Source organism: Odocoileus virginianus, chromosome 3 (genome assembly GCF_023699985.2).
Source record: "Odocoileus virginianus isolate 20LAN1187 ecotype Illinois chromosome 3, Ovbor_1.2, whole genome shotgun sequence".
In the NCBI taxonomy this organism is placed as follows: domain Eukaryota; kingdom Metazoa; phylum Chordata; class Mammalia; order Artiodactyla; family Cervidae; genus Odocoileus; species Odocoileus virginianus.
The window spans coordinates 4194839-4207698 of NC_069676.1; the positions used below are offsets into that span (position 1 = coordinate 4194839).

The window sequence follows — 12860 nt, forward strand, 5'->3', positions numbered from 1 at the left end:
CCCAAGTGCAGAAGCTCCCTTAGCCTTGTGTCCTGTGAGGTAGCCCACCCTTCTGCATGCTGCTGCCTGCTCGTCTGGCCCTGTGGTCCCAGCCCTGCCCTGTGATCGCCTCTGACCCTGACAGGTGTGGCAGCCTCCTCCTGTTGAGCAGACTCCTCAGCTCAACCCACCTGTGTCCCCCGTCTCCCCCACCCTGCCAAGGCCCCCCTCTGCCACCTTCCTCCCCCCTGTGCTGCGGGCCCACTCCTGGGTCCTAGACCCACCCTTGTGCCTGCCCCCAGCTCTCGCTTAGATTGTGGTCCCCACCTCTAGTCCAAGGGCGCCTTCCTGGCCAGGCCACATGCTGGGCAGAGGTGTGCTTCGGTTCATTCAGGCCGAACTCAGGCCTACTGACCCGTGTGTGGAAACTGGGGCACCCTCTCTCGTTGGCACCCAGACCTGGGTCCTGCAGGGTGACCCTGCAGACACATCCCTGCACCTACTGCCCTGGGAGGGGCACACGGGTGGGAAGCAGCTGGGCTGGTGCAGGGGTGGCTGGGTGACAGCTTTGCACAGCCAGTGCCGGGGCAGGAGTGGGGCCCACAGAGGGTTGACACAGGCTGGACTCCAGTGGTATCCTGCCAGGGTGATCTGATTCTCAGCCTCAAGGTGAAGCACCCCGGGGCGCCTGACGTGCCTGGGCTGTGGGAGGTGGGAATGTAGACTAAATCTGCATGTTTGCGCCTATTGGGCTGCATCCCAGCGCGGCCACAGCCTTTCCAGAGGCAACACCCGGACGGGGGTGTGGGTGGGCGCCATCCATTGGTGGGAATCTTCCCTTGCACTGGATGGAGTATAAAACCACACGGGGGCTCATCAAACCGCTGATCCACTGGAGGGCTGCTTTCCTCCAAGAGAGGCACCAAAATAGGCACTCAGCATATGCTGCAAAGTGATAATATCGCTTCTGTCTTGGGGTAAAAAAAGGTCATCTGGAAGAAGTCCCGGGGGAAAGGAGCAGACTGTAGTTTGGGTTGACTGTAGCCTGGGCAGGCCTCGGGCACTGTCTCAGGTCACAGTCCCAGGGCTGTCCCTCTGATCTCATAGTCCTGGGTCTGGTGGGAAGAATGGGAGGGTGGGGGTGGGGGTGGTCAGGCCAGGGACCAGAGCCTGCAGGGCCTGCAACTCCATCGGCAGGGAGAGGAGGGGGAAAACCCTGGCAGCTATCCGGCTTTGTCCTGCAGGGCCCGAGAATGGTATGCCCTCGGGACTCAACTGGCCAGGGGTCACCGATTTTCTTCTTTGTGGCCTCTTACGTGGGGTCAGCAGGGGCTCTGAATGAGCTTCCCAGGCATTGACCCTGCAGTGAAGCCATCCTTTTGGGTGCTTGCTGAAAACTGAGCCCACGATGCCATCTCTGCATGGCTGTACTCTGGGGATGCACACCGTGCTGGCTCGCCACCTCTCCCACTGGCAGGGGGCATGTCCAGCTCCAGGCAGGCCCGCACGGTGGCCAGACGGTGCTCGCCCTGACTCACGCCGCCTCTGCTCATCCTGGCTCCCTCTGCGTGGCCTCCCCTCTGAGGCCTTCAGACGATAGGGCATCAACCTTCTGTAGATCTCATCACAGACACACCAGGTATGGACTCAGGAGATACATTTTCTCTTTGTAGGTTTAAACAGGACCTGCAGCAGCTCAAGTGTCCCCACGTCGACCTCGGAGACGCCCGACTACTTGCTGTGAGTACTCCCCTCGCCTGCTGCTCCCCGCCCCCCGGCCCTGCAGGTTAGCCGAGGCAGCACATACCCCATGGCTGTGTGTGTACTCCTGTGTGTGTGCACGCGCGTGTGCTGACTTGAGCCCATGGCTGTGTGTGTACTCCTGTGTGTGTGCGCACTCGCGTGCGCTGACTTGACCCCATGGCTGTGTGTATATTCCTGATGGCCCGGCTGCTTCCTGGGCGGGGCTGGCCACATGGCTGTGGACACTTCCAGGCTCTCTGCTGCAGCCCCCTAAGCCCCTGCGGCCCCTCTCTCCCATCTCCCCAGAAAATACGCCACCATCTCCTCCTCGGAGCAGCGGCAGAGCTACAAAAACGACTTCAACGCCGAGTACAGCGAGTACCGAGACCTGCACGCCCGCATTGAGCGGATCACGCGGCGCTTCACGCAGCTCGATGCCCAGCTCCGGCAGCTCTCGCAGGGTTCGGAGGAGTACGAGGTAGCGCCCCGCCCGGTGCCTGCATCCCAGCCTGTCCCCCCCCCTGCTCTGGGCGGGGGCACTGCCCGCCCCTGCTTCCCACTCCGAGATTCAGGCCTGTCCAGGGAGCTCCGCCGCCTCAGCCATGAGACTGGGCAAGACCAGCGCTATAGGTGGGAGGTGACTGTGGGCTGGGGGGGCCCGCCGAGCCGTGGAGACAGCCAGGAAGCCGGGGTTGGGGTGTGTGCGCCCCCAGCTGTGAGCACCTGGGGCTTCTCTGCAGCCCATGCTGCGTCACCCACCGGAAAGCTCAGCACTGCCCCCCAGCAGGAGGGGCAGGCCCTGGCCACACCCCACAGCCCGTCAGAGCTGTCACAGCCACGTGGGAGGGGCAGGGGAGGAAGGGTCCCTGGGCTCCCAACCCCCTCCCCCACCTAGGGCACTTGAGCTTCCGCAGGCGTCCCGAGTGGGAACTCAGCACAGGGGGCCTTGGGACACCAGCCCCCCACTGCGACCCCTTTCGGAGCTGGTTACCTGATGACAAGGCCGGCCCTGAGGAGCCGTCACGCTAGGCTCTGTCTGCCTGCTGGAGGCCATGTTGATTTCCCGAGGAGATGGCTTGTGACTGGAGGCCCAGTGGGGGTTCAGAGGGTCTAGGACACGCAAGCGCCCCCCCGCCCCCAGGCACCCCCATCCTCCCGCCTCCTTGCAGCCCCCACAGGTGGTCAGGGGGCCTCTGCACTTGGCCTCTACCTGGGCGCCAGCCAGCTGGCGTGCTGGGAAGGTGCCGTCCCACCTGCTCTCTGCCTCCCCCCCCCCTCCCCCCGTGTGACCCTTCCCACTGTGTGACCCCTCCCGCCGCGTGGCCTCGTGCATGTCCCCAAGTCGCCCCCTTGGCCCTGCTCCTCCCCCAGCCTGCACCCAGCCCCTCTTCTCTTCTCCCTCAGGCCATCACGCCACAGCTGCGACCATTATCTTTTATCCTCCTCCTTTATCAAGGAGAAGGGTCACTCCGTTGGGGTATCCTGCAGATAATGCATTGTTCACTGTTTCTTTTTTCATCCAGACTACTCGTGGGCAGATCCTTCAGGAATATCGAAAAATCAAAAAGGTGAGCCTCCATCCCCTTGTGGAGATTAGGGCGGGGTGGGATCAGGTGAGTGGCGCCATGGTCTGGGAGAGGAGGCAGGGCAGGCCTCCCTGGGGTGGTCTCAGGTCCTCAGAGTAGCTCCTCCCCTGCTGACAGCTGGGGACCTTAAGTCTGTCCTGGGCGCTTGGATGCCCCAGGCCCTTTGCAGCTCCCTCAAAGGTCGGGGGAGGAAGCACAGTTCCCCACCCCGTCCTGGCCCCGTCTGAGCCCTTCACTGCTCGAGTCGGGGAGGAACTGTGGTCTCGTGGGCGCAGGCTGCCCCCACCTTGGGCTCCCTGACCGTCTCCTGGGACGTGACGCCACCACAGCAGCTCTCGTTCCCTAGGGTCGAGTGTGCCAGGGTGGTTCCTACCGGCCGTGCCCCAGCCCCACGTGGAAGCTTCGTGACCCACCTTCCTGCAGCCTCTCACCCTAGCCGTGGCCCTGTTTCCCAGGGTGGACCCTGGGGGCAGCTCACGGGTCCCTGCCTGGCGTGAGGGCAGGGAGCAGCCAGGCGGGCGGCTTGGGTTGGCGCTGGGCTCTCCACTCTGGCCCCGTGGATGAGGCTCAGCCCTGCCGCTCTCTTGCAGACCAACACCAACTACAGCCAGGAGAAGCACCGCTGCGAGTACCTGCACAGCAAGCTGGCCCACATCAAGAGGCTCATCGCTGAGTACGACCAGCGACAGCTCCAGGCATGGCCGTAGCCCCAGGCCCCGGCGCAGGAGGTCCTGTGCGCCAGCCAGGCCGGCTCACCTCACCGGGCTGACTGTTCTGGATGGTGGGGGAGCTGGGGGCAAGGGGGAGCTGAAGACAAGAAAACAGAGATTTATTTAACACAATAAACGTGAGGAAGAACACAGTCATCTGAGCCAGCAACGCCGGCTTTCAGGGGAGCCCATGCAGGCCTGGCCGCCCACAGGTCACACAAGCCCAGGTAGGGTGTCCAGCTCCCCCCAGGTCCCCCATACCTCCTGTGCAGCCCCTCTGCCTAGGACGGGCTCCCCAAGAAGCCCACCTCCTCGCCAGCCACCCCACAGGGGGCTTCAACTTTTTGTCAGAGAAAGACTCCAAGGCCGGCCTGCCTGCTTGCCTTTTCTAGTTTTATACAAAGACAGGCTACTGCTGACGAGACTCAAGTCTATTTTTGTACGAAAGAAAAAGCATCTTTTTTCTACACCTGTGCCTCCCCTCCTTGGACGCCCAGGGTCTAGACGCTGCCCTGGGTCCTTTCTACAGTATTACAGATGCTCCGGAAGTCTGGCCTTGCCTCTGCGAGCTTGAGCTTGGAGGAGAGGACCGGTGTGGGGGCGCCGGGGGCCCCTCCCCTGCGCTGGTCTCACACACCCCCTCTCCCTGGCTCCGAGTGGGGCTCGGCCGTGCAAACCCTGCAGCTCTATTTGGAAAACTCCAGCTGGCCCAGGAGCAGCTGCTGGGAGCCACCAGGCCCGCCTTGCTATTCCAGGCCCTCAGCTGTCGGGGGTCACTGGGAGCTTCTGTGCTTGTAGCGCGCTCTGCAGCACCAGCGTCGGATTTTCTCTCGCTGTCTTCCCCATTCTCTCCGCTGCTGCTCCTCACTTGGTACTGCTCAGGCCAAGTGGTCCCCGTGTTCTGGATCTCGCTCCGCCCCTCGGCCCCACGTGTGGGTTCTGGGGTCCTTTTTGCAGAGCCCCCACGGGGTTTGCACTCAGGGAGGGGCTGGGGGTCGAGGGGGCCAGGGAGCCCCTGGAGAGTGAGCTCAGAAGAGGTGCCTCATCCCCCCTCTCTGGGGGTGCTGGCCCCAGGACACCCATTTGCTGCTTAGTCACTGTGCCTAGTCTGATGTCCCTGAAAGCGTCAGGGGACGTGTGTGTGTGTGTGTGTGTGTGTGTGTGCGCGCGCGTGTACGCGCGTGGGGCCCTGCCAGGCCGTGCTGGGGTCTAAAGCGCGCCTTCACGTGAATTCAGAGCCACGTTCAGCGAAGCCACGACGGAGGAAGGCCGTGGGGCTGGTTGCAACCCCCAGCCCCAGGGTCACTGCGGGGAGCGGGGGCAGGGGTTGCTGCCAGGATCCTAGTGAGGCAGGGAGAGCGGAAATGCTCGCATAGACATGTCTATTTTTCTAAGCTGCGGGGGTGTCTCCTGATGGCTTCCCAAAGAGCAGTCATGCCTGCAGTGCCCCCACCCCACCCCAGCACCCCTGGGGTGCCCGGAGCGCTGAGGAAGCTGATCCTTTATGTTTCAATAGCTGTCGTTTCGTTTTTCATTTGGGTTGGAGGGGGACAGACTGAGCAGACCTGGGACCCTGAGTTCTGTGAACAGCCATCATGTACTCAGCCTGGACGGGCAGACTCGAGTGGCACGGGATCACTCGAGGGGCCCCACCCCAGAGGGCCCACCTGCCCTCTGCCCTGGGGTCCAGTTCAAAGGACTCTCGGTTGAATTTCCTCCTCCTCCTCATTTTTTGTTGTTGTTGTTTATTTTCTCCTTTTAAGGAATTATGAAGCTAAGAGGAGTTTTGTGCTTGGGGCGGGGGTTGATGGACAAAAGTTCTAGCTGATTAAATATGGTCTAACTTATTGATACTGTTTTTTTTTTTTCTTTTAATATTGTACTGTGGAGAAAAACTATTTTGAGCCATGGAGTTGGTGTTTACAAGAACTTTTCACTTTTGCCAAAATGTTACAATTGAAAGACGTCTGCATCTTCAGTTTCCTAATATTTTCTTAAAAGATCTAGTGTCCTTTTTGTACACTAAACAGGTGAATGCTGATTTTTTTTCAACCTACAATAAATTCACTGAACTGAATCTGTCAGCCCAAGCTGGGAGTATATGTGTCATTCCCCAGGGGTGGGGGGACTGGGGTCAGGAGGCCACCTGGCCATGGGGTGACTGGGGGGGGGGGGGGGGCATGGGCTGAGCATAGTGAAAGCTTGGCGGGCAGCCTACCACAGCCACTGCCCAGGAATGAGGTTGGCGGTGGATGGCGGACCTGAGGCAGAGGGCCCTGCAGGTGCCAGAGCGGGAGACCAGCCGGCCTGCTCGCAGGTGGGAGCTGACAGACGGGAGGCGGAGGCCTTGGGGAGCCGTGGAGGCACATAAGCAGAGCGCTGCCCCTGTGGCGTGCGCAGAGTGGGTTGAGCCAGGCAGGGGGACCCCAGGGCCAAAGCCCCCAGTAGTGGAGCCGTGTGCAGCAAAGGGAGTGCTTGATTTGGGCTCACGAGCTTTGGCTGATGGGAACGACTGGGTAACAGCACTGTTTGATTAGTCCTCCTGGGCCGCACACTGGGCTGGGGGTGGGGCTTCCCTTGCCCCGCCATGGGGACAGGGGTACCGAGCCTGAGGCCCAGTGGAGCCCCACAGGCTCAGGACACCAGCCGGAGAGCCATCAGGTGAGGAGCAGAAGGCAGGGAGCGTTTCTACCCTCCAAGGACACAGTGGAGGGGAATGTTTATTTTAGGAAGGAAAAACAAAGAGTAAGACCAGGACTAAAGGGGCCCAGGGGTCAGGGGCTGTGGGCCTTAGCCGCCCGGTGGCCCTGCTGGCCAGTGGCCTTGGCCTGAGTTCTGAAGCAGCCCAGGAATCTGAGGGGCACGGGAGGGGAGGCCAGGCAGGCCCTGCGGGGCAGAGTGTACCCTGCTCCCTAGGTAGCCCCGCCACGCTGTTCTAGTGGATAAATCTCTGTCCCCACACCCCTGCCTGCTTCAGCCTCGTCTCGCCTCAGGCTCGCCTTGCCTACCGGCCTCCCCCACAGCCCTGTGGCCACAGGCAGTTCCCTGACCATCCTTTCTGAGCCCAAGACACCCAAGTCCAGGTCTCCAGGGGACTTTGCGCCTTCACAACCCACAGCACGGCCACAGGGCTCAGGGCTGCCCACCAGTCCCTGCCACTTGCTGGACAACATCTGCCAGCACCTGGGTGCATCAGCCCCTCCCATGCCCCGGGCTCCTTCCAGGCGTGGGCACTCAGCAGTGACCACGACAGTTCTGCCCTTGCCCTTGGAAGCCTGCGGTCTGGTGGGGTGGGGGGTCCCTGGTCATTCAGTGCTCACCCGCAGGCAGCACACTCACCCCATGTCACACCCCCAGCTGGTCCCTACTAGTAGTTACTACTAGTAGTGTTAGCAGTAGCCGGAACTACTCCAACACGGCCCCTCCAGGGAGCATGCCTGGGCCTGCTCTGCCCGCACCCCTCCTGCCAGCACCTCCCACAGGCTGTCCTGTAAATGCTGGGCTTCCCCAGGGCTGGGTCTTTACACAGTTCTGTGGTGTGACTTGTGGCCTGGAGAGCTCCAGCTCCTGCAGGTTCTCCAATACCAACCAGGGGTCAGACAGTTCCGTCCCCAGGTTATGGCCCACAGGTCCCCACTTCAGACAGCAGCCTCGAGTCCTTGGCCACCCATACTTCTGAACAACCCACCATAAATCAGGGGTGTGGGGAATGGTACAGGGCTGCCATGACTTCTCCAGGCGTCACCCTCCCAGCATCTCCATGTTTTCACCTGCACCCCATTGTTTAGGAGCTTTTACAGAGGTTCCATGGTTGAATAAATCACTGGCCATTGATCATTTTTTTTTGTCTTCTAATTTTAGGCCACACCTCTGGGCATGCGGGATTTTAGTTCCCTGACTAGGGATCGAACCCCAGCCCCCTGCGGTGGAAATGCAGAGTCTTAACTACTGGACTGTCAGGGAAGCCCCTGGCAATTAGTGATCAAACTCAATCTCCAAGCCAGAAAGTGGGACAAAACCCAAATATACCAAATGCCCTGTCCCCAGGCCTGAGGGTCTGCCTTGGTCCCCAAACTGCCTCCCTCCCCCTCGCATCCATCCAGCCCTTTTTCATCTGCCCCTGAAACCAGTCCCCCAGGTTTTTGTCTAGGCAGCTCTTCATATCTTTCTTTGATAAGAGATGTCTTCATTATCTCAAGACACCGTCCAGCAGCCATCTCTTGCAGGCAGGCTGCCCTGCCCACCACTGCCTCTCAGGTCCCTCTGGTTGGGAGTGCCGCCCTCACTTCTCTTTACTTATTCTTGGCTGTGCTGGGACTTCACTGTGGTGCTCAGGCTTTCTCTAGCTGTGGTGAGCCGGGGCTTCTCATTGCAGTGATTTCTTTTGTTGCGGAGCACAGGCTCCGAAGCGCAGGCTCAGTAGTTGAGGTGCAGAGGCTTAGTTGCCTTGTGGCATGTAGAATCTTCCTGGACCAGAGATCCAACCCATGTCCCCTGCATTGGCAGGCAGATTCTTAACCCTTGGGCCACCAGAGAAGTCCCCCCAGTTCACTTCTGACTCCCCCACAACTGGAGCCCCTTGAGGGCAAAGCCTGGACTAGTTTGAGAGCCCCCATTCCCCAAGGCCAGGCGCTGACCATGTTTCCTGCAAACGTTCCCAACTATCCACCTTTTGGGTCAGTTCCAGGGGTGGAAACTTTCCAGCCGGAGGAGGCCGCTTGTTTTGGAAAGTTCCTGGGGGAGCCGCCCCCGCCCGCCGGCCGGGTTCCCACGCTCCTTTATCACTGGGCGCTTAGAGGGGCTCAGAGCTGTGCAGGCCTAGCTCCTCCCCTCTGCCCGGCCGATGCTCCCTCGCTTCCCCACGGAGCAGCCTCTCCCCCTGCCCCCACCGCAGCCCTGACCTTGATAGGCTTGATAGGCTTCCTGCTACAGGTGGGGGCACCGAGAACTCACAGCCACCTCCTTACCCCCCTCCCCGGGGCGAGCCCCGTGGGAGTGGAGAGTCTGACCGCTGCTCCAGAAGGGGAAGAGGAGGGAGCCTGGGCTAGACGAGTGTCACGCTTTGAAATTCGATTCCTCGCTTGGTCTTCTGCCTCAGTTTCCCTTGCCTTAGTTTCTCCTGAGACGCCCCCTCCTCCAACCCACCAAATAATGAGTTTCCAAGCCTAACTCAAACTCCGCCTCGTGGCTGGGGCTTGACGCTCCCTTACAGCTTTAAAGCCCTCTTTTGTACAGTGGGGATAGGCGGCCGGGGGTCCTAAGTGACTCACGCGGGCCGAGTTAGGGCCGGGGCCTGGAGCCCAGGTTATTTGCCCGACCGGCCAAGAACCAGACAGCCGCTGAGGCTTGGGACCGAAAGACCTCGAACCCGAGCCCAAGGTCGGCGCGCGCCCTACCCCCGGCCGCGAGCGCCCCTCCTCCCGCGAGCGGGCGGGGCGAGGGGCGGAGCGGGGGTGGAGCCACGGCTCTTTTCTCTGGAGTTCGCGCGCCCCGAGCCCTAGCCGTCTGCCGCTGCCCCAGCCGACTCCGCATCGGTGAGTGCCGCCCCGGGAGGGGTGCAGGCTCCCCGGGGACCGAAGTCGGCTTGGCCCAGCCAGTTCTTGGGACCCCGCTGACCTCCTGCCAACCCCGCGCCCCCAGATTGTCGCGATGGAGGCCGCAACTGAGTTCGTGGTCGAGAGCCCCGACGTGATCTACAGCCCCGAGACCATCGAGGCGCAGTACGAGTACCGGACGACGAGCGTCAGCCGCGAGGGCGGCATCCTCAAGGTAGGCGAGGGGCCGTTCGGCGGGCCACGGGGCTGGGGGAGTCAGGGAGCGGGGAGGGAGCGGGAACTGCCCAACGTCTGCGACCCCCGACCCAGCAGTAGCGAGCGGGGAGGGGCCTGCGGTCCCTGGCTCACCCCGCTGCCCACCCCCAGGTGCGCCCCACGTCCACGCGCTTCACTTTCCGGACCGCCCGGCAGGTGCCCCGGCTCGGGGTCATGCTCGTCGGCTGGGGCGGCAACAACGGCTCCACGCTGACCGCTGCCGTGCTGGCCAACAGACTGCGCTTATCTTGGCCCACGCGCACCGGCCTCAAGGTGGGAGTCGGGTGGGGCTCGGTCGGAGAGAGGGCTTCGCTGGAATCCCTGCGGCGGGGGAGGGGCTCCTACGGAGGAGTGGGCCCACAGGGGGCGGGGTTTCTGGCTGCGGGCGGACTCCGGGCGGGGTTTCCACGGGGGGCGGGGATTCCTCAGGGTCTTGCGGGGGCGGAGCCTAAGGTGTGGGAGGGCTTCAGGGTGGGACCTCCCGAGCGGAGCGGCTTCCGCCTAGGCTTAGAGCTCCGAGGGGAGGTGCCCAAAGCAGGGCGGAGCTTGCGGGTGCCGGGCGGGGCCCTGGCCTGCTCGAGGCCCTCCCCACGCCACGCCCACCTCTCACTGCGCTCCCACTGCCGCCCCCCAGGAGGCCAACTACTACGGCTCGCTGACGCAGGCCGGCACTGTTAGCCTGGGCCTGGACGCCGAGGGCAAGGAAGTGTTCGTGCCCTTCAGTTCACTGCTGCCCATGGTGGCGCCCGACGACCTCGTGTTCGACGGTGGGCGGTGCCCTGGGCCGGGGGTGGGGCGGGAGGTGGGGCCGAGGCTTGGGGCCGGGCCGAGCTTGAGGGTACCCCCCAGGCTGGGACATATCTTCGCTGAACCTGGCGGAGGCAATGCGGCGCGCACAGGTACTGGATTGGGGACTGCAGGAGCAACTCTGGCCGCACATGGAGGCCATGCGCCCGCGGCCCTCTGTCTACATCCCGGAGTTCATCGCAGCTAACCAGAGCGCGCGCGCCGACAACGTCATCCCGGGCACGCGCGCGCAGCAGGTGCAGCCCCTCCCCGTGCCCCTTATCCCCTGCCACTTGTTCTTCCCAGCCATTTGTCCACCCCGCCCCCCCGCACCTGCTCTTCTTTTGTCCCCACGCTCCCATCCTGAGGGTCCAGCACACTTGGGAAACTGAGTAGCCCAGGCCTCCACAGGTCGAAGCCTGTACAACCTCCCCTCACCTTCCCCATCCCCAGCTGGAGCAGATCCGTAGGGACATCCGCGACTTCCGGTCTAGCGCCGGCCTGGACAAAGTCATCGTGCTGTGGACAGCGAACACAGAGCGCTTCTGCGAAGTGATTCCGGGCCTCAATGACACCGCTGAGAACCTGCTGCGCACCATCCAGGTGGTGGGGCGGAGTGGGATCAGGGCCAGCCCCCAGGGACTCCTCTGTGCTGACTGGCCCCCTCTGCCCGCAGCTGGGCCTGGAAGTGTCGCCCTCCACACTCTTTGCCGTGGCCAGCATCTTGGAGGGCTGTGCCTTCCTCAATGGGTCCCCACAGAACACGCTGGTACCCGGTGCCCTCGAGCTCGCGTGGCAGCGCCGCGTTTTTGTGGGTGGAGACGACTTCAAGTCAGGCCAGACCAAGGTTAAGTCTGTGCTCGTGGACTTTCTTATCGGCTCTGGCCTCAAGGTGTGTGGGCCTGGGGGACTGCTCAGCTCAGGAAGCGGGGGCCTGAACCCCCGAGGGATGGGCTTGTGTGCTGCGAGGCCTGCAGCTACCGCGGGTCCCCTTGTCCCCCCAGACCATGTCCATCGTGAGCTACAACCACCTGGGCAACAACGACGGGCAGAACTTGTCCGCGCCACCACAGTTCCGCTCCAAGGAGGTGTCCAAGAGCAGCGTGGTGGACGACATGGTGCACAGCAACCCGGTGCTCTACTCGCCGGGCGAGCAGCCCGACCACTGCGTGCGTGGGGCGCGGGAGTGGGGGCAGGGGCCGGGGCGAGGGCGCGCCCAACTGAGGGCAGGGACCCGTGTGACCTCCTGCCGCCCCCCAGGTGGTCATCAAATACGTGCCATACGTGGGCGACAGCAAGCGTGCCCTGGATGAGTACACATCGGAGCTGATGCTGGGTGGTACCAACACGTTGGTGCTGCACAACACGTGCGAGGTGTGGGGCGCGAGGGGGCAGGAGCAGCGGGGCAGCCGCCAACCCGGCCCACCTCCTGACCCGCTGGCCCCCTAGGACTCGCTCCTGGCCGCGCCCATCATGCTGGACCTGGCCCTGCTGACTGAACTGTGTCAGCGAGTGAGCTTCTGCACCGACATCGACCCTGACCCGCAGAGCTTCCATCCGGTGCTGTCGCTGCTCGGCTTCCTCTTCAAGGCGCCACTTGCACCGCCCGGCAGCCCCGTGGTCAATGCGCTCTTCCGCCAGCGCAGCTGCATCGAGAATATCCTCAGGTGTGCCCCAGCCTTGGGGGTCCCCATCCACGGCCAGGATGTCCGCTGGAGGGGCTGTGCACAGGGCCTAGGGACTGCACAGCAGTCTCCAGGTCTAGCCCCGCTGAGCCCTGATCATCCCCCAGGGCCTGCGTGGGGCTCCCGCCGCAGAACCACATGCTTCTGGAGCACAAGATGGAACGCCCTGGCCTCAAGAGAGTTGGGCCCTTGGCCACCGCCTCCCCGGTGCTTTGCAAGAAAGGATCTGTGCCGACAGCACCCAATGGCTGTACTGGTGATGCCAATGGGCACTCACAGGCTGAGGCACCCCAGATGCCCACCACCTAAGGCCCTGGCCTTAGGAGTTATGACTCCCCTGTAACTCCTGCCCCCATTGCTCCCCAGGACCCGACCCTTCTAGGCCCCCTGAAGACAATAAAGCCAGTGCCACTATGAGCCACATCTGTATTCTTGGCGCCTGCCACTCTAAACCCGCCCAACTCCAGCCCATCTCCATTTTTCATCAGTAGACTCCTACCTCCCCTTCCCAACTCTATTGCCCCAACTCTCCGGAACTTTCCAGAACCGCCCCCGCCCCCC

At 62.7% G+C, this 12860-nt stretch overlaps 2 protein-coding genes across 2 annotated transcripts in view; both read left to right on the forward strand.

Moving 5' to 3' along the window:
- The window catches only part of ELL (elongation factor for RNA polymerase II), a 79532-nt gene extending 73437 nt beyond the window's left edge, over positions 1-6095 (forward strand). The window contains exons 9-12 of the mRNA XM_020884446.2: positions 1653-1719; positions 2029-2200; positions 3246-3290; positions 3899-6095. Coding sequence (XP_020740105.2) covers positions 1653-1719; positions 2029-2200; positions 3246-3290; positions 3899-4015 — 401 coding nt within the window. The 3' untranslated portion in view covers positions 4016-6095. The remainder of the gene's footprint in view (positions 1-1652; positions 1720-2028; positions 2201-3245; positions 3291-3898) is intronic.
- Positions 6096-9442: 3347 nt separating this feature from the next.
- On the forward strand, positions 9443-12716 carry ISYNA1 (inositol-3-phosphate synthase 1). Its single transcript, XM_020884447.2, has 11 exons — positions 9443-9552; positions 9659-9787; positions 9940-10101; positions 10463-10595; positions 10678-10871; positions 11068-11217; positions 11291-11506; positions 11619-11783; positions 11875-11988; positions 12064-12281; positions 12407-12716. The coding sequence occupies exons 2-11, from the start codon at positions 9668-9670 to the stop codon at positions 12606-12608; spliced, it is 1674 nt and encodes a 557-aa protein (XP_020740106.1). The 5' UTR covers positions 9443-9552; positions 9659-9667; the 3' UTR covers positions 12609-12716.
- The last annotated feature ends 144 nt before the right edge of the window (positions 12717-12860 follow it).

Excerpts from the sequence above, each read along its gene's own strand:
- ISYNA1 (XM_020884447.2), top strand. The coding sequence starts at position 9,668 with ATGGAGGCCGCAACTGAGTTCGTGGTCGAGAGCCCCGACGTGATCTAC. Across the intron at positions 11,784-11,874 it reads GCGAGCAGCCCGACCACTGC|GTGGTCATCAAATACGTGCC; the intron begins GTGCGTGGGGCG and ends GCCGCCCCCCAG. Across the intron at positions 12,282-12,406 it reads TGCATCGAGAATATCCTCAG|GGCCTGCGTGGGGCTCCCGC; the intron begins GTGTGCCCCAGC and ends ATCATCCCCCAG.